The sequence below is a fragment of the Aotus nancymaae genome, unplaced genomic scaffold (genome assembly GCF_030222135.1).
Source record: "Aotus nancymaae isolate 86718 unplaced genomic scaffold, 86718_ANA_hifiasm-v0.15.2.pri h1tg000062l, whole genome shotgun sequence".
NCBI lineage: Eukaryota > Metazoa > Chordata > Mammalia > Primates > Aotidae > Aotus > Aotus nancymaae.
The window spans coordinates 38,504,933-38,526,599 of NW_026988476.1; the positions used below are offsets into that span (position 1 = coordinate 38,504,933).

The window sequence follows — 21,667 nt, forward strand, 5'->3', positions numbered from 1 at the left end:
TTACTGAATATATACCAGAGCATATCAGAAGGAATTAGGCACACAAATACACCATTTGCTCATCCATATACATACATACCACGACACTCCACTACATGTATTGTCACTCACCCTTACTCACTTGCACATGCCTGTAAGCATCTGCCAAACAGTAATTAGAGGATGCAAATGCAGAAGAAAAAGAATAAGCTTACAATGTAAGTTTGTGAGAGAAAAGACTGTGTAGATAGGAAGGAGAATCAGGAGTACTACAGTTAAGAGAGAGAACTGAGATTCAAGATTTCCGAAGCCCAGGAGAAGACTCATGACTAGGTAAGGTGAGTTCTCTGTAACATACTTTGCTAACGAAGTTACATTTATTTTCCACTATTCTGTGAACACAGGTCATACTAAAAGCCAGTGTTTTGTAAACAGGCATATGTGGCATACAGAGTTGACATTCATTTGATGGTTATCTTTGTTGAGGTTTCAGAATGAGGCCACTTGGCTGATCTGAATTCCCCATTTTCAGTTTAATAGGCAGTGTCTGCTGACCCTTCTTGTACTAGGGTGCTCTGAGCTAAATGAGGACAGGGCTTTCTAGAAGGGAGATTCAAAAGAAACAAAAGGCAAAGGCAATATGCTGTTTAAGCTAACACTGCAGGTGTGCTGAGTAGGGTGTATCAACAGTGCAAGGGCAATAGGTGGGAAGGGAAGGGACAGAATACTGCACAGGAAAAGCTAGGTAGCCCAGAGGTTAGCACACAGCCCCTGGAGTTACGCTGATCTTGGTCTCAAGCTCAGCTTCTCAACTTAGTGATGTGGTCTTGAACACATTATTTAACCTTTATGTGCCTTTGTTTTGTTAACAGAAAGGAAATCAGAAAAGAATAGTACTTACCTCATAGGTTGCAGTGAACATTAAATGACGTACCATATCAAAAGCATTCATCATAGCTTGACACACAGTAGGCATTAAAATTAACTGGTGGAAGTTGTTTTCTAAAAGCCAAAAGTGGAAACATATGAAGTGCTACAAATAATAAGCATTAAGCTTTCTGTTAAAAAAAAAAAATCTAACTAGATTATAGGTCTTGAGAGTGGTGGGAGTATCTTGGTCACAAACATCCCACTGGTAAAACGAGTTTTCTCACAATCCCATTCTTTGTGAGACTGAATATGGAATGCCACAGAACTAGACAAGAATCTCACTCCAAGTTTGCAGACCACCAGAAGCATGATGACATTTTCCAAGATATTTGCTAGGTTTTTTTCCTCTAAATAATGAGTCATTATTGTAAGATATTGTTTATTGTAAAACTCTTGTGTTCCTGCCATACATACTAAAACAAAAGATCACTTTAAAGACACATTACATTGTAGTCAAGAATAAAAGAATATAATGTTATGAAATGTCATGCTGTATGACAGGCCCTGTCTTGCTGTGCCTGCTTTATATCAATTTAAAATATACACATTAGATACAAAGCAAGTGGCAGAACACTTAGTTGAACCCCATTTATGCAAAAATTATATGTTTTTATATGCACAGTTTCTGGAAGGACAGAAAATAATCTACTGATATTATATCTAAGGTCAAGATGCCCTTGCTTTTCACAATACATCCCTGTGTACCTTGAGTTTTTTTTTAACCAGTGAATGCGTATTATTTGCAGAATAATTTTCTAAGCCATATGAAAATGCATAGAGAAAAAAAATTTACTCTCCCAGATTACGAGTAGGCCTCAAAACTATAGGAATAATTTAAGGAGAAGGCATAAAAAATGTCATCTGAGATTGTCTTTCAAGATGAAAGACAAACATAGCAGATAAAAAATAAATGGGTATGCGAAGATAACTATTAAAACATTATGACAGCTACAGGCTAATTCATGTAGAGAACTAGGATCTCTTCATGGGTCATCCCATGAAGAATTACCTCCAAGTATTCCCAGGGTTATTCCGTAAATGTGGGGGTTTGAGCCAGAGCATTTTCACTAAAATGAGGGAACCCAGTGAAGTTCAACCCAGAATAAACTCTGACTTAGAGGTTCCAGCCACATTTAGTATCTGGATGTAACTATGCTGCTACACCCAATTCTGCTCAGCACTTTTCCTTCATTAAGTCAGAATAATGACTCTAAGGGCTGTAGCTGTATCACAGTAATAATGGAACCCCTGTCCCTATATTGACTGAAAGCACATTTCTAAGTACTTTGATTTTTGTCCTGTGCCATCACTCCGACTCTTGGATATTACGAAGGAAAAGCCAGATAATTTGCTCATAATTAAATGTCATGCACTCTTATACAAAAAGGGACATTTAACTAGTGAAAAATTAAAATTTCTGGCAAGAAGTCTCTTGATATGGGGGTATAGCCATAAGTGACCTAAACTAGAGAATGAAGTCACTAAGAGCCCTCCCAAAAGCCCCAAACTGTATGTCAAACAAAGACCAAAGTGAGATAATAAAAGCATTCTAAAAATTAAGAAAAAAATCTTCCAAAAAAGAGAAGACTTGGTAAAGACAAGACAAAATGCCACTTTTTATTGACAGAGTCCTCTCTAAGTTATGGAGATTGACATAACCTTCCCTGCAAGTGTCTTCAGTAAATATTTTGCGCTACAAAATAAAATAATCCAGAAACTTGTAGTTTCTCTGCCCAAACAATGATCATTTTTAACTGCTCTATGGTTAGTGAGTAAACCTATATATACATATATATATATATATATATATATAAAATGTACATATATATATATAAAATGTACATTAATATATATATGTATGTGTGTGTGTATATATATATGTAGCGTGAGAAGAGTTTATGGAGCATGGAGCATGAGGCTTTACTTTGTTCAGGCTTACAGAAAGACATCACTGGTCAACATAAATTTCCTGCTTTCAATTAACATGACAGTGTCTGTTATATCCTTTCTTATGGTCTATCATTTCTTATGGCTAAATGAGGAAAGGACTCTCTGCAAAGGAGATTCAAAAGGAAGTTGCAAAAATATGTCTTCTGTCACTGTGAACCTGTAGGTCTCATCTGGGTTTCTTTGTATTTTTCAAAACCATCTTCTAATCTATTCCTCTACGCCTGATTTCCCAGATAGAAGCACTAAAAAAAACCAAACCCTTGCACTGGGCATGGTGGCCCAAGCCTATAATGTCAGTACTTTGAAAGGCTGAGGTGGGATGATTGCTTGAGGTCAGGAGTTCAAGACCAGCCTGGGTAACATAGTGAGATCCCATCTCTACCGAAAAAGAAAATAATAATAATACAAACACTAGCTAGATGTGGTGGTATGCAGTTATAGTCCCAGATAATCAGGAAACTGAGGTGGGAGGATTGCTTGAGGCAGGGAGGTCGAGGTTGCAGTGAGCCATGACCATACAACTGCACTCTAGCCTGGGTGACAGTGAGACCCTGTCTCAAAGAAAAAAAAAACAGAAGTAAAAAAACCAAACCCTTAAATATATTGATTCAAAGTCACAGGAAAGAGGAAACTGGCTGGATTCTGTCCCTGGCACAAGTATAAAATACAAATTATTAACAAGTACCTGGAGAAAAAACAAGAGAGAAGACTCCTGGTAAGATTATTGAATTGTTCAGATTCGTTTCAGCTTTTAACTACTCTGATAACAAACGTTCCAGATTTCATCTAAACCAAGCTATGTGCTCATTCCCCACCCACTTCTTTTTTTCTGTGTTATAAACAGATAAGTTATAATGCTGGTGGGGATGGCAGACCCCAAACCTGTGTCACTAGAGACAAGGAGAGAGAGCCAAGACTCTGCTAAAGATAAGCGTGTAGGGCAAGGGAATAGTCTACCACAGAAAGGTGAGAAACAAGTAAGGAAAGAATGGAGGAGTCCTTTGACTTGGGGTAAGATAGTACAATGTAGGTCAGGCATGGTGGTTCACTCCTGTAATCCCAGCACTTTGGGAGGCCGAGGCGGGTGGATCACCTGAGGTCGGGAATTTAGGACCAGCCTGACCAACATGGAGAAACTCCGTCTCTACTAAAAAAAAAAAAAAAAAGTACATATATATATATATATATATATATATATATATATATATGTAAAATTAGCCTGGCATGGTGGCATATACTTGTAATCCATTTAATCAGGAGGCTGAGGCAGGAGAATCGCTTGAACCCAGGAGGCAGAGGTAGTGGTGAGCTGAGATTGCGCTATTACACTACAGCCTGGGCAACAAGAGGGAAACTCCATCTTAATAAAAAAAGTAAGATAAAGTAAAACAAAATTATCTATCTATCAATCTATATCATGATATAGCAGATGCATTATAGTGGGGGCTTTAGGCGGTTGGCTGTGAGGAACCACAGAAAGTTAGTCAATTTGTTGAAAATGTTAGATCATTTTCTGCAATGAACGGTATTCAAACTCCATATAGTACCACAGTTTCATATTTGATGTTATATAAAATCTCACTTTCAGTTCCCAGCTGGAAGTTTAATGCATACCTGGATTAGTTGTACAGTTAGGTCTCATTGTTTGCAGAATTCATATTTGCAAATTCACCTACTCATTAAAATGTATTTGTAACCAGAAAATCAGTATTTCTGGTGCTTTCACAGTTATTCATGAACATACGTTTGCACAGACTAATGAAAAATCTGAGTAATCCAAAGTGCACATTCTGAGCTGGGGCTGATGCTCTGTCTTCTAGTTTCAGCTCTCAGAATGTACGTAACTGTTCTTCTTGCAATCTATTTAGTCCTACAGTTTTTGCATTTTGGGGCTTTATCTTGGTGACTTTGCTGTTTAATGGCCCTCAAAACATAGTGCTGAAGTGCTGTCTAGTGTTCCTAAGTATGTGTTAGGTAAGCTATGTTCAGGCATGAGTCATAGTGCTGTTGGCCATGAGTCCAACCTTAATGAATCAATAATACATATTAAATAAGTTGTTTTTAAACAGAAACCCATACAAAACAAAGGTATATATGACCGATTGACAAATTGGTTCACAGGAATTTCCCATAAATGTTGGAAAAGAACTTGATTGCTAGAGTACTAACCTACCAGGCCTGTTGCAGCCACCTCCAACACCAGTGTGAACCACTTGGGAGCCAGGGAGTTGTTCTGTCACTGCCACTGCCATTGTTCACATATCACTGCCCAGGAGCTCAACAACCTGCCCACACACCAGGCCACCAATGCCACTGCTGGCACCCAAGCAAGGTGCTGGAATGCCCAAGAAGTGGCCCGTCTGAACCCACTAACACATGTGCCAGTGTATGCTGTCCTGGTGCCAGTGTATGCTGATCTGGAACCCAAGGACAGGCATGACTATCCTTCCACTGCCACAACTGGGGCCACAGGAGTAGTCTACCTGGTGTCCCTCTTCTCAGTAAAATTTCACCATAGCCTCTACTAACAAACCACACCCTAAGCCACTGAGGAAATCATATACATATACCACAGATGCTATTTATAGCCAAAGAAATCATACAGACCCGATACTACCGCACACACCCATAATCAAAGCCAAAGTGTCCTACCCAACAAACATTATAGATACATTGTCAGGAAAAAGCCCACCTCTAAAAGGAAGAAGTGACTATTATACCAGATGCACAGATATCAATGTAAGAACACAGAAAGATGAAAAAGCAAAGAGATATGATACTTGCAAAGGATCATAATAATTCCCCAACAGATTCCAATGAAAAAGAAATTGATAATCCCAGCACTTTGGGAGGCCGAGGCGGGTGGATCACGAGGTCAAGAGATCGAGACCATCCTGGTCAACATGGTGAAACCCCATCTCTACTAAAAATACAAAAAAAAATTAGCTGGGCACGGTGGTGCGTGCCTGTAATCCCAGCTACTCAGGAGGCTGAGGCAGGAGAATTGCCTGAACCCAGGAGGCGGAGGTTGCGGTGAGCCGAGATCGCGCCATTGAGCTCCAGCCTGGGTAACAAGAGCGAAACTCCGTCTCAAAAAAAAAAAAAAAAAAAAAAGAAATTGATAAAATCCCAGAAAAATAATTCAAAATAATGATGTTAAAAAATTTCAGTGAGTAAACAATATAAAGAATAAGAAAAACAATTCAGGATATGAATCAGAAATTTAGCCAAGAGATAGATATCATAAAAAAAGAATTAAACAAAAATTCTTGAAGAATTCCTTGAATGAAATAAAAAATACATTTAAAACCTTCCACAATAGACTAGAACAAGCAGGAGAAAGAATATCAGAACTTGAAGAACAGTCTTTTGAAATAACCCAGTCAGACAAAAAATTTTTAAGAAGAATAAAAAAGAATGAACAAAGCATACATGATGTATGGGACTCTACAAAGCAACCAAATATTCAAAATTTCAGTGTCCCAGAAGGTGAAGAGTCAACTAAAGGGATGAAAGACCTATTTCACAAGATAATAGCTGAAAACTACTCATCTAGCAAAAGATTTACACATGCAGATTCAGAAAGCTTAGAGATCCCCAAACAGATACAATTCAAAAAATCTCCATACATTATAGTCAAACTGTCAAAGTGAAAGACAATGAGACAATTCTAAAAGCACCAAGAGAAAGTAACTGGTAACTTATAAGGGAATCTCCATCAGACTAACAGTAGATTCTCAGCAGAAACCTTACAGCCCAGGAGAAAATTGGATGACATATAAGTGATGGAAAAAAAAAAATCAGCCAAGGATACTATACCCAGCAAAGTTACCCTTCATAAATAAAGCAAAAATAGAGTCTTATCCAGACAAGCAAAAGCTGAGGGAATCCATCACCACTAGACTGGTCCTACAAGATGTGCTCAAAAGGGTCCTACACTTGGAAGTGAAAGGATATTATCTACCATCATGAAACACATGAATGTATAAAACCCACTGGTAGAATAAACACACAAATAAGGAAGAGCAAAGACTCAAATGTTACCAATAAAGAAAACCACCAAACCACAGTGACAAACAAGAAGAAAGGTACAAAGCATATATAAAATGACCAGAAATCAATTCATAGAATGACAAGAATAAGTTTTTACACATTAGTAACATTGAATTTAAACAGATTAAATGTTGTGCTTAAAAGATATAGATGGCTGAATGGATTTTTTTTTTAAAAAAACACACGACCTAATTATATGCTGCTTACAAAAAACTAATCTCATCTGTAAAGGAAGATATAGTCCAAAAGTAAAAGCATGGAAAAACATCCTCCCATTCAAATGGGTTAAAAAAGCAAGCAAGAATAGCTATATTTATATCAGATAAAAAAGACTTTGTCAAAAATAGTATAAAGAGACAAAGGAGGTCATTATATAATGACAAAAGGATCAGTTCAGCAATAAGATAATTCTAAACATGTATGTACCCACACCTAAGCACTCACATATATAAAGCAAATATTAGATCTAAAAGGATAGACTCCAGTACAATAATAGTTGAGGACATCAACACATCACTCTCAGCATTACACAGATCATATAGACAGAAAATTAGCAAAGAAACATTGGATTTAAAGTGCACTATAGACCAAATGGACATAACATATATAGAACATTTCATCCAACAGCTCCAGATTACACATTTTTCTCATCAGCACATGGAACATTCTTCAGGATAGACCATATGCTAGGACACAAAGCAAGTCTCAAGAAATTTTTAAAAATCAAAATCATATCAAGTATTTTTTCAGACCACAGTGAAATAAAACTAGATGTCAGTAACAAAAGAAACTTTAAAAACTGTACAAATAAATAAAAACTAAACAACATGCTCCTCAATGACCACTGGGTCAAGAAAGAAATTAAGGAAAAAATTTTACAAAAATCGAACACAACATACCAAAACCTATGGGATATAGCAAAAGCACTGCTAAGAGGAAAGTCTGTAGCAATAAAAGTGTACATCAAAGAAGTGGAAAGATTTCAATAAACAATCCAATGATGTATCTCAACAAACTATAAAAGCAAGAACAAGCAAACCCCAAAGTTAATAGGAGAGAAATAATAAGGATTAGAGAACTAAACAACATAAAAAATATAGTCAATAAAATTAAAATTTTACTTTTTGAAAAGATAAACAAAATCAATACACTATTAGCTAGACTAACCAAGAAAAATAAAAAAGGAGGAGAGAAGACTCAAATAAATCAGAAAAGAAAATGAAGATGTTACAATTGATATCCACAAAAACACAAAAGATTCTTAGAGATTATTATGAACAAACTGGGAAACAGAGGAAATGGATAAATTCCTGGACATATACAATTTACCAAGATTGAATCAGGAAAAAATAGAAAACCTGGATAGACTGATAATGAGTAATAAATCAGTAATAAAAAGTCTCCCAACCAAAAAAAAAAAAAGCCCATGACTGAATGACTTCATTGCTGAATTCTACCAAATTTACAAAAAAAGAACACCAATTTTTTTCAAACTATTCCAAAAAATTGAGGACAGTATTCTTTTTTTTTTTTTTTCTGAGACCAAGTCTAACTCTGTTGCCCAGGCTGGAGTGCAGTAATGTGATCTTGACACACTGCAACCTCCACCTCCCCAGTTCAAGCAATTCTCATGCCTCAGCCTCCCGAGTAGCTGGAATTACAAGTGCATATCACCACACCAGGCTAATGTTTGTATTTTTAGTAGAGATGGGTTTCCCTGTTTGACCACGCTGATGGAAATTCTGAAATAAAGCCAACTATAACTCCAGAGATTATTAACAGCCTCCTACAAAGTGTCTCTTCCTATAAAATATTTTAAAATCAGTTTTTGATGGAGTCTCGCTCTGTCACCCAGGGTGGAGTGCAGTGGCATGATCTCAGCTCACTGTAGCCTCCGCCTCCCGGGTTCAAGCGATTCTCCTGCCCCAGCCTCCCAAGTGCCTAGGATTATAGTCACATGGCAGCCATGCCCAGTTAATTTGAATTTTCAGTAGAGATGGAGTTTCACCATGTTGGCCAGGCTGGTCTCAAACTCCTAACCTCAGGTAATCCGCCCAGATTACAGCTGTGAGCCACCACGCCTGACTGAGGAGGGTATTCTTTTTAATTCATTCTATGAGGCCAGTATCATCCTGATATTACAACCAGAAGAGGATACAACAAAACAAGAGAACTACAAGCAATATCTGATAAACACACACACAAAAATCCTTAAGAAAATACTGGAAAACCAAATCCAACAGCACATCAAAAAGATAACACATGATTATCAAGTGGAATTTATCCCAAGGACAAAAGGATGGTATAACATATGCAAATCCATAAGAGTGATACATCACATCAACAGAATGAAGGCCAAAACCATATGATCACCTCAAAAGACATACAAAAAAAGCATCTGATAATATTTAACATCCCTTTATGACAAAAGTTCTCAACAACTTGGGAAGTTGTTTGTTGAGAAAAGTATCTCAACATAATAAAGACTATATATGACAAACACACAGCTAACATCATACTGAATGGGAAAAATTGAAAGCTTTTTATCTAAAAACTGGAACAAGATAAGCATGCCCACTTTTACCACTGTCATTCAACATAGTACTAAAAGTTCTACCATAGCAATTAAGCAAGAGAAAAAAATAAAGGATATCCAAACTCAAAAAGAGAAAGTCAACTTGTCCGTGTTTGCAGACAGCATATTACATATAGAAAAACTTAGACTCTACCAGAAAACTCTTAGAACTGATAAATGAATTTAGTAAAGTTCCAAGATACCAAATGAACTTTAAAAATCACTAGTGTTTCTATACACCAATAACAAACTAGCTGAAAAAGAAATCAAACAAGCAACCCTACTTACGATAGGTACAAAAATAAAATAAAATACATAGGGATTAATTTAACCAAGTAGGTGAAAGACCTTTTCAAGGAAAACTACAAAACACTGATGAAAGAAATGGAAAGAACAAATTGAAAGACACCCATACTTATGCATTAAAGAATATTGTTAAAATGACGATACTACCCAAAGTACGTACAGATTCAGTGGAGTCCTTATCAAAATGCCAGTCATTTTCACAGAAAAAGAAAAACAATCCTAACATTCAACTGAAACCAAAAAGCTCAAACAGCCAAAACAATCCTGAGCAAAAACAAAAACTACCAAAGCCAGAGGCATTATACTACCTGACCTCAAAAATACTCCAAGGCTATAGCAACTAAAGCAGCATGACATTGGTAAAAAACAAACACATAGACCAATAAAACAAAATAGGGAACTCAGAAGTAAATCCAGATATTGGGGAAAGAATATCCTGTTAAATAAGTAGTGCTGGGAAAATTGGATATCCATATGCATAAGAATGACACTGAATCTCTATCTCTCACCATACCCAAATATCTACTCAAGACGGATAAAAGACTTAAAACATACCACCTACAACTATAAAACTACTAGAAGAAAACATACGGGAAATACTTCAGGATATTGGCATAGGCAAAGATTTTATGTAAAGACTTCGAAAGTACGGGCAACAAAAACAAAAATACACAAATGGGATTATATTAAACTAGGAAGCTTCTGCAGGACAATGAAACAATCAACAGAGTGAAAAGATAACTTGTTGAATGGGAGAAAATATTTGCAAACTATTCATCCAACAAGGGACTAATATCCAGAATACATAAGGAACTGAACTAAACAGTAAAAAATAATAATTCCACTAAAAAGTGGTCAAAGGATATAAATAGACATTTCACAAAAGACATTCACACGGCCAACAGGTACATAAAATAATGCACATCACTAAACACGAAAGAAATGCAAATCAAAACCACAATGACATATCATCTTACAGTAGTTAAAATGGTTATTATCAAAAAGACAAAAATAACATACTGGGAAGGATGGAGAAAAAGTAACTCTTATACATTGTTGATAGGAATGTGAGTCAGTACAGCCATTATGGAAAACAGCATGGTGATTTCTCAAAGGACTAAAAAGAGAATTATCATATGATCCAGCAATCCCACTACTCACATGTGAGAGTTAAAAAAGTTGATGTAATGGAGTTAGAAATTAGAATGACAGATACCAGAGGTTGGGAAGGATGTGGGTGTGGGGTGGTTGACGAAAGGTTGGTTAATGGGTATAAATATACAGTTAGAAGGAATAAGTTCTAATGTTCAATAGTGGAGTAGCATGACAATGTATTATATATTTTAAAACAGCTAGAAGATAGGACTGGAAATGTTCCCAATACATAGAAATGATAAATTCTCAAGGTGATGGATACTCTCAATAGCCTGACTTGATTATTACATATCCTATGCAGGTAACAAAATATTACATATGTCCCATAAATATGTACAATTATTATTTATCAATAAAAGTAAAATAAAAACCAAAGAGAATGAAATTTTCATTTATAAAAATTAAAGGCTGGTGCAGTGGCTCACGCCCGTAACCCCAGCACTTTGGGAGGCTAAGGGAGACAGATCACCTGAGGTCAGGAGTTTGAGACCAGCCTGCCCAACATGGTGAAACCCCATCTCTACTAAAAATGCAAAAATTAGCCAGGCGTGATGGCGGACGCCTGTAATCCCCACTACTCAGGAGGCTGAGGCAGGAGAATCGCTTGAACCTGGGAGGCAGAGGTTGCAGTGAGCCAAGATTGTACCATTGCACTCCAGCCTGGGAAACAGCAAAAAAAATTAAAAATAGGCATATGTATGTATTTTTTTCAAAATATAAACATAACTAAATAAGTACATGGACAGTAAACTGAAAAGACATGCTAGTATGCCAGGTGGCAAGGATTATGATTTTCTCTATTCTATATACCTGAGGTTAAAAAGAATCACTCAAGTAAAAAAAAAAATGAAGCCTAGAGAGATTAAGCGGGAAGATCTCAACTCTTAGTCAACTATATAATGCAGGTCTCCTGTTTCCCAGGTCTTTCTACTCTACCACACTCCTCTTTCCTGGGAAGCTGAAAGTGGCATCTATTAAGATAGTAACCTTGGGCACGGTGGCTCACGCCTGTAATCCCAGCACTTTGGGAGGCCAAGGTGGGTGGATCACCTGAGGTCAGGAGTTCGAGACCAGCCTGACCAACATGGTGAAACCCCATCTCTACTAAAAATACAAAAATTAGCCAGGTGTGATGGCGGGTGCCTGTAATCCCAGTTGCTTGGGAGGCTCAGACAGGAGAATTGCTTGAATCCAGGAGGCAGAGGTTACAGTGAGCCAAGATCGTACCACTGGACTCCAGTCTTGGTGACAAAGCAAGACTCCGTTTCAAAAAAAAAAAATTAGACTATTCCTAGAATTCATTATTTTTTCCACAGTAGCACAATCTCACTCAACTGTCTCTTGATTTTCAATTGAGGAAAAATGGCCATTACTTCTCAGATATGATTGCCTGTAAACTTAATTATTCTTGCTTCATGAGCATTCAAATATGTAAAGCCAAGTATGTATTTTCAGATATTAAGTTGGCGCAAAACTAATTGCGGTTTTTTCCATTACCTTTAATGGCAAAACCTGCAATTACCTTTGTGCTAACCTAATAAAACATGATAATTTCAGGTGTATTATTATTCCACTGTGAATTTGAGATTACCAGAATACAATCTTTCAATGTTATTGTTTGTATTTGAACTGGTTTGTTTCTTCTAGAGAAACCCAAATTTTTCTATAATTCATGATCTTGATATTAACATCTAGCTATAATGATATTCTGAGATATCATGAAAATTGATAAGCCAAAAAGGCTTTGTTTACATATAAAAAATTCATTCTTCATCAACAGAGGAAAAATTGACAGCTTTTTTAGGGATATGCAAATGTTAGGTAAAGCCATAGATTTCAACAATTTTATAGTTAATAAGCATCAAGGAAAAACTTTAAAGTTAAATGCTTATAAATATACAGTGTTAGGCCAGCCATGGTGGCTCACTCCTATAATCCCAGCACTTTGGGAAGCTGAGGCAGGCAGATCACTTGAGGCCAGGAGTTCAAGACCAGCCTGGCCAACATGGTAAAATCCCATCTCTACTAAAAATTAAAAAAATTAGTTGGGTGTGGTGATACATACCTGTAATGTCAGCCACTCGGGAGGGTGAGGCAGGAGAATTGGTTGAACCCGAGAGGTGGAGACTGCAGTGAGCTGAGATCACACCACTGCACTCCAGCCTGGGCGACAGGAGACTCCGTCTCAAAAAAAAGGAAACAAACTGGTTTATAGGAAGAGACACTTTGTAGAAGACAGTTTGTTATTAATGTCCAGAGTTGGCTTTATTTCAAAATTTCCTAAGTTATTCCACTTAACATTCAGAAGAGGGAAAAAAGAAAAGAACCAACTTTTAGGTAAGGACAAACACTGCATGATCATTTATGTGAGGTATCTAACATAGTCAAACTTACTGAAACAAAGAATAAAATGGTTACCAGGAGCTGGGGGTTGGGGAAGTGGGGCATTGCTAATTAATTAGTATAAAGTTTTAGTTACGCAAGATGAAAAAGTTCTAGCGGTCTGCTGCAAAACATTGTGCCTGTGGTTAATACTCTCTTGCACACTTAAAAATCTCATGTTTAGTGTTTTTACTACCACCACAAACACCAAAAAAAGGAATTAAAAAAAAAACCCTTTAATTTAAATGAGAAATTTAGTGACTATTTAAATGAAATTACTCATAGTTCAATAGAAAAGCTGGAACATCTCCCATCATTCCACTGAAAATGTTTATTAACACTACCAAAGACTTACATCTTGCTAAATCTTAGGGCCCTTCTCCGCCCTTATTTAACCTCTCAGTAGCATTCAGTTAATACTTACTTCCTGTTTGATATGCTAGTCTCTGTGATACCACTCTCTTCATTTATTTCCAAGCTCCTAGTCCACTGTTTCTTAAAAGAAAAAAAAAAAGACGTTTCTAGTCTTCTCATTTCATTTAATAATACCATCTACCAGTTAACTTAGTAAGAAACCCAAGAGCCACTTTTGATGTTTCTCTCCTTCATAATCCCCAATTTCAACTCATAAGCAAATCCTGTTGGCCTTATCCTGATCTTAACTTCTCCTCATATCCTAGTCCAAAAATTTCCATCATCTTTCATATAGACTTCTGCAATGGGCTCCTACTGTCTCCCGGCCCACAACCTTTCCCCATAATTTCTCCACATAATAGCCAGTTTAATCTTTCAAATTTCCAGTCTTCCCAGTGTATTTATAATAAAATCTCAGCTAATTAGCTCTAAAACTACACATAATCTGGTCCCCACCTACTTCTAAAGTTTTAATATCATACCCTACCTTGTTTGTATCTGGGATACCCATCCCTAGGAAGATGCACTTAACCTCTGCCTGAACTGCTCTTCCTCTAGATCTGCGTGATGAGCTTCTTTCCTCATTCAAATGTGAAATCAACTTTTATTGATAGAAATTTTTCTCTATCTAAAATTAACTTGTGTATCTGCCTCTCCCCATACAGCCAAGCTCTTTGAGCACAAGGATAATTTGTTCCACATGGTGTTCTTCAACTTTAGAATGGTCCCCACCACATGGCAGGCACAATAAATAGCTGTATAAATAGATGAAGCTAAAAGGGTATAATACTAACGGGTATTATTCTAAAAGGGTATAATCCTTTTAGTATTCTAGCATGTTTGGATTTGTTTCCTAACTACCTGTTGGTGGTAAAGACAGTAATAATGAGAGTGACTAGGTTCTAACAACCAACCTACCTTACTCAACAAAGTACATTAGTTCATTATCTATAGTCACAAAACTTTTTTTGAGACAAGGTCTCACTGCCACCCAGGCTGGACTATAGTGGCATAATCATGGCTCACTGCAGCCTCAACCTCCCTTGGGCTCAGGTGATTCTCCCACCTTAGGCTCTAGAGAAGCTAGGACTATGGTGCGTACCGTCATGCTGGCTAATTTTTGTATTTTTTGTAGAGAAGAGGTTTTGCCGCGTTGCCCAGACTGGTCTCAAACTCCTAGGCTCAAGTGATCCGCCCGCCTTGGTCTCCCAAAGTGCTGGGATTACAGGAGGGAGCCATTTCACCTGGCCACAAAACTTATTTTTTGAGTTAGGTAACTCTCCTTCAGTTGAAGACCACTAACCTATATGGTTTCATAATCCGAAGCTTAAAATAGGTTTCTGGAAAGAAAGAAAAAATACCATTCATTACTCTAAAAATTGAGAGTTGGAAACATAAAACTATTTAGTTCCACAAATAAAATAACAACTCAAATGTATATTGCTTATGTAGTTTCTTGCTGGGCTAATGCTAACAACATAAAACCACCTACTACCACTGTGTGAAATGCAGCTGAAATAGAAGTAGCTAATATGCTTCACTCCTCTTCTACTCCCACAACTTGGAAGGCCAACAGATTTGCAATGACAATTGGCAGTGACATTAGTTTGACATTTACATTGGAACCTTGGTCCTATGGGCATGTCTGAAAGCTCTTTTGATTTTCAAAAGCTGTCTGATTGCATTATCACTGTACTTTGAGATTAGGGTGGTCCCTTCTAACAGACTGAATGTTACATCTGAGAACATTATTTTTGGATATATAATAAATGCACAAGTGGTTTCTTAGATGTTGCAGTCCTTAAATGCTTCATTTTAAAGCATCATAACAAGGCTTACAGGGCTTGGGAGAGAACATTTCTTTCCCCACATCTTTCCTTGGCTTAATTTCCTGCTTTAAAGTGTTTACTTTTATACTGAAGAAATTATTCCTAAGAGACATTTGTTTGCAACGTGAATTGTTTCAGGTCACATAACTCAAGAGAGGCCAGTTCCTCCATGAATGCCTCAAAGCATAATAAGAAGGTAATCTTAAACATGAAAAATACTAAAACTCTTTCAAACCAAATGAACAAGATTTTCCATACTTTTGAGGAACATTCTCAAAACATTCAACAGCTATTTTACAGAAGTATACATTTTGATATACTTGATCAAGCATGTATATTGTAGTTTAGTTACTGTGCTAATCTTGGGCATCATAACTATTTTAACACAGTGAATACACTTCCAGATAAGTAAAAAAAAACCTTGAGTACTTAAGCCTTAATAGCATCTGACACATCCTGCACATATAATAATCAATTCTCAGGTATTGACTTGTGGAACCGACAATTTCAGGCAGATATCCTGTTACAATCCTAATCACCTACTACTTCCTTCCCACCTAGTGTTAGCTCAAGGAATGTGTTACCTTTTACATTAGCTTATGATAAACAACATGGAGAAAATTTATAACCCAACCAATTATGTAACACATTGCAAAACCAAACAATTCTGTATTTTCCATGCCATTGCTCCATTTCTTGAAATATATTTTAATTTTCTTCAGTGTTACTAAAAACAGATGCATAAAAATTTATTACTGTAGTAAACAGTAGAGGACAGGCAAACATTTTAACAGAAATTAGATACTCAACACTTGGCATTAATATGTTGCTAAGATAATAAGTTTGCCGAAACTTTTGACAACTTCACGGGATGATGCTAGAGATTACTTTTTCTACTCTCTAAACTCACATAAAATCGATGTCCAATAAAACAACCTTTAAAATTAATTTTAAAATGCCCTTGCTTCATTTTTAAAAAATTACTCTAGATTATATAAATTTAGACAGTCTTTCACATGAAACCTAGTTATAACATGGAAGTTACTGGTACACTGGTAATTCTTTTCATGGCATATGACATTTGCCTATGTTAGAAAGAAGTGATAAGTAATGGAAAACTACTGTGATAAACTGGTGAATTTTGTACGCCTACAAGTATGTTTCACTTATTACATATGTATACATATGCACACAAAAAAGTTTTGGCCAGCTATTCATGTGGAAATTCTGAGCAAAGTTTATAGTCTTGCCAACATGGAACAAAGTTGGCCCCAAATAGTATTTAAGAATTTTTCTTTTCTTTCCTGTCACAGGGTTTTAAGATAGACTTGGCATATATCTTTGATGCCCTAATATTTTTTTTACTGCAGGTAGTTTAGATATTAATACATAACACTAAAAAAGTAAAATTTTAGAGAACCACACACTGGTTTCTTCTGAGACATTACCTAAGTTAAATCTCTTTAAAATTCAAAAACAAGTGATACTAAATTTTAGGTTTTTGAGAAACATTTAGAATCACTAGTTGACAGTTTAAATTTGTGGTGCTTAATACAATCCTCCAAATGGCGTTAAAACTCAAGTTTTAATTACCTATTAAGTTCCTATAAATTTAATAATCTCGGGTTGAAGAGAACCCTGATTTGTCTTCATTACAAAATTTCTGCCAAATTCCTACTGAAAACTGTATCAGGCCAGGCGTAGTGGCTCATGCCTGTAATCCCAGCACTTTGGGAGGCCGAGACCCGAGGTTAGGAGTTCAAGACCAGCTGGCCAATATGGTGTAACCCCATCTCTACTAAAAATACAAAAATTAGCCAGGTATAGTGGTGGGCACCTGTAATCCCAGCTACTCAGGAGGCTGAGGCAGGAGAATCGCTTGAACCCAGGAGGTGGAAGTTGTAGTGAACTGAGATTGTGCCACTTCACTCCAACCTGGGTAACAAGAGTGAAATTCTGTCTCAAAAAAAAAAAAAAAAAAAAAACCAAACACACACACACACACACACAGAAAAAACACCAAAAAACTGTATCAAACAAATATACATAGGATGCTGATTTGGGGTAAAAAAAACCCCTAAAACAATAACAAAAAGAAAACCTCCAGAAAAAGAAAGCAGGAGGAAAATTTTAATTTTGATCACACAAATGAAGACCAAATGCCTTTTGTGCCACATTCTGAAACCTGATGTGCCATCTCTTGTTCTGGATGGTGTTCTTAGACACTTTGAAACAAAACAGTTAAATGTCAATGCCTTTTTTTGGTTACATATTTCAGTTCAAAATGTTTATCTTCTTCAAAACGCTAGAAATATTTTATAGTCATAAATCCCATGTAAAGAATGAAACTCTTAGCTTTACTTGTTTTGTATGCTCAAGCCTCACTTGAAAAATCTAAACCAAAACAAATTTTCAGGTTTAAAAGTGACTTAAATAAAATTTTTAAAAATCCTTAGTAAATTAATGATCACAGATCTCTGAGCTTCTTAAAAAGAGGTAAAGAGAATCCACTAGGGATATAATTTTTTGTCTTATGGAATGCTTCCCCATAGATTTAGACTGACAATGACACCACAAAAGTACACATACCTGTGTTTACTGAAGAATTACAACTATTGATTAAAAAAGAAAATTTCTCATAAAATTTCTACCATCATGGATATTTTAAATATTAAGAATACGAGTTTTTCAGTCTAGGACAAACCTAAGTCTTACATAAGGTAACAAATATTACCACCCACAGTAGAGCCCATATAAAACAGGTCTCACTTTAGGTTCTCAGGCCAGGCTTGGTGGCTCATGCCTGTAATCCCAGCACTTTGGGAGGCCAAGGTGGGCGGATCACAAGGTCAAGAGATTCAGACCATCCTGGCCCAGAGTGAAACATCGTCTCTACTAAAATACAAAAATTAGCTGGGTGTGGTGGCAGGCACCTGTAGTCCCAGCTACTTGGAAGGCCGAGGCAGGAGAATTGCTTGAACCTGGGAGGCAGAGGTTGCAGTGAGCCGAGATCATGCCACTGCACTCCAGCCTGGCGCCTGGTGACAGAGCGAGACTCCATCTCAAAAAAAAAAAAAAAAAAAAAAATTAGATTCTCAGTTTTCTTGAAAGATATATCAGCCTGTAGTTAGAAGGGACTCATGTGATGAGAGCATTACTTAGTACAAATATACTCATCTTTAAAAAGAAATCAGTTATGTTACATTAAGATATGGAGAAAAAATATTTAATTAACAAGTTTAATGTAAGAGCAAGAACGAATAACAGAAATCCAGCTCTTGTAGACAGCATCTACTTATGGCAGCCAAGGATTTCTTTGAAGTAACTTTTAGCTAAGTTTAGAGATAAAAAGAAAAATGAGATGAACACATTACAGTATGATGTAAACCACATGGTATGGTTTTCACAAAAGTGGAAAAGATTTAATCAGTGAATAAATGCTACAAATTTGTCAATCAATGTTTAACTTCCCCTAAATTTATATTTTGATAAGCAATCTCTAAGATTTCATCTCTACAATGTTTGATGCACAAAAACACAGAAAAATGTTTTAAGAGAAGAATAAATTATTTTAAGTTAGTCAGACTGTTAAGATATATAAAAAACCTATATTCCAGGACAAAAGTCACAGATGACTAACAGAAAAAATAGAATGCACCTATATCTGGGTAAACAAAGGTATGTAATACACAATTACAATAAATTGTTATGGTATAACTTTGGATACTGTTACATATTTAGCCCAGTTTTCCAAAGAGTAACAAGTGCATGCTTTCTCTCTAGAAAGTGGAAGATGCACTATTATACAAAGCAAAGATACCACAGGAGAACTGGGCACTATATAAGAATTGGAGGATAAAGGTTAAATCATTTCATTCAAATCCTTTGAATTCTAATTCCATCAACTCAAAGTTAAGAAGGGCTTTAGCTTTCAAGGATTATCACATGCATACATATTTGAATACAGGCACAGAAACTCATCATTTTTATTTGGATAACAAAGGGTCTCCAAATTATATTGAAAAATAAATCCTAATTAATATCACTCTTGTAAAAAAAGTTTAGCACTTTTCACAAATGATTTATGTAAAAGAGAAGAAAATACACATAATTTTGTAATATCTTAAACTCTTTTATTCCCTACCATAGACATTTTGTCTTTTGTTTTCTTTCAGTTTTCTACAATTTCCAACTTGTACCTGTGTTTAATACTGCTTTAGTCTGCTAAAGACATTAATTGATTGCTTTTCTAAATCTAAGGATTATATAGTTTTAGTATAAATATATATCACATATTTCCTTAAAATTTTGACAAAACCGAATAAGCATGCCTTAAGTCCATGCTCCTTCCACTGTTTATAAAATCTGATTTAATGATCAAAAAATTCTTGGTTGTCACTCTTCTGTTACAACAATCTTCCTTCTGAACTGCCACCCAGTTTATACATAATAATATCAAGCAGTAGAAAAACCAAAGAAATTATGTTAATCTTAGTTCTTCCTTTTGACACTATAAAATAATGTGAACTTTTAAAAAAATGAAACAATACATCCAAAACTCAATACATTCAAATGAGCTGAGTTCCTTTTTACCTCGGAAGGCCACTGTTCATTCTCCTAAGTATACTGCCACTGCTCAAAATACCTTTAAAACTCTTTTGGGATTGCTTCCAAAGCAAGTTGTATACTTTCTGCATTACCTCAAAGTTAGGTGGAAGTTTTCTAAACTTTCTTGTGGCACCAAATAATGGTAACTAAAAATAGTCAAGCTTCTTAATACTATTTTTTTTAAAAACAATGTATAATCACAAAGTTAATAGTCTGTGTGACAAATTAACTTTGAATGCAATTCTAAAAGAGTAAACCCAGCAGGTTTTGGGCAATGGTAGATTGCTGGCATTAGGAAATAACCTTCCAGCGTGATCACTATGCAGAGTTAACATTCATTTAGCTGTCTATGTTCTGGCATATTTGTTTAAAGTGAACATTCTGAGAGTTAGTATTCTTTTGAAAAGGAATATCACTCTTAAAAAAAAAAATTTATTCCTTTAAAGCATCACTGTCATAACTATGCAAGTGTTTTGTTAGAAAGTAGTTCTCCTTACTGTATCAATAAAGACGACTTTTAAAAACTTGAAAGCAAATAACCAACTTATTTGCCCCCAGGCTTTTTAAAATCATTAACTGAAGATAAAATAATTTGAAATTTCAAAGTACTAAAAAACAAAAAACTCCAAATGTAATAAAAACACGTCAAGAACCAAACTACAATTTCTGAGCTGCACTGTTTATTTTGCTGCTTGAAACCTAAGTGACAGTATGCCACTGTAATTATGGGGTTTCGTCTAAACCTTTACTACACTGCAGGTACAGAAATATACGGACACATTTTTGGAGAATTGACATTTTGCAAAATGCAGCAAACATTTTAATTTATACATGAGAAAAGGAAGTGTTCAAAAGGGTATGCATTTCAAGTTATTGCAGGTTATTTGTGAGAGAATTTCTGCACGTAAAACATGTTTAAATTTAACCAACAGTAGCGTGTCAGTGTATTTAAAATCATGACAAAAATCTTCTCTCTGGTCATGTTGCCCATGACGAATTACTATGATGTTGTATGTTTAGGGCAAGATGTCAATACAGCATAAATCCCATGGTATTTTGGTTTTCTTCTGGAGATTAAAGCTGTTTTTCTTGGGATAAATGCAGCAGCAAAACACAAACCAGTTGATCAAAAAAGCACTTCTGCCATAACTCCAATAATTTTCAGGACACATCAACCGACAGTAGTTTTGCCATTCCCAGTTCTTTTAAGGATTACATCTCTGCACTGTTGCCTTAAGGATGTCTGTAGAAGCTTGTTCTCTGTTAAGCCAGTTTACTGACTACAGCCTGGTTGAGAGAATTTAGTTGGTTGGTCCATTTATCTAGTGCAGTATATCGTGCACCACCCCTCTTCTGATGATCCAGTTCAAGGAGCTGGTTGACTTGATCAATTCGGCCATGAATAGTGCTAGAAATAAATAAATAAGATGTGTCTACAAAAGACTTTCATCAAGCACAGCTTCTGGACTAATGTTTCATAAAACAC

The 21,667-nt window shown here is 36.0% G+C and overlaps 2 protein-coding genes across 5 annotated transcripts in view; both read right to left on the reverse strand.

Annotated features, from left to right (window-relative positions):
• Positions 1-419: 419 nt before the first annotated feature.
• Positions 420-20,364, reverse strand: LOC135270384 (putative uncharacterized protein encoded by LINC00269). The gene is made up of 4 exons (XM_064365660.1): positions 14,847-20,364; positions 13,755-13,825; positions 13,014-13,132; positions 420-981 (listed from the first exon to the last, which is right to left on the reverse strand). The coding sequence occupies exons 1-4, from the start codon at positions 14,850-14,852 to the stop codon at positions 860-862; spliced, it is 318 nt and encodes a 105-aa protein (XP_064221730.1). The 5' UTR covers positions 14,853-20,364; the 3' UTR covers positions 420-859.
• A 608-nt stretch (positions 20,365-20,972) lies between these two features.
• LOC105709990 (COP9 signalosome complex subunit 2) overlaps positions 20,973-21,667 on the reverse strand; it is a 425,050-nt gene continuing 424,355 nt past the window's right edge. For all 4 annotated transcript variants that reach the window (XM_012442168.2, XM_012442169.2, XM_064365646.1 and 1 more), the window contains one exon: positions 20,973-21,589. In XM_012442168.2, coding sequence (XP_012297591.2) covers positions 21,445-21,589 — 145 coding nt within the window. In that variant the 3' untranslated portion in view covers positions 20,973-21,444. The remainder of the gene's footprint in view (positions 21,590-21,667) is intronic.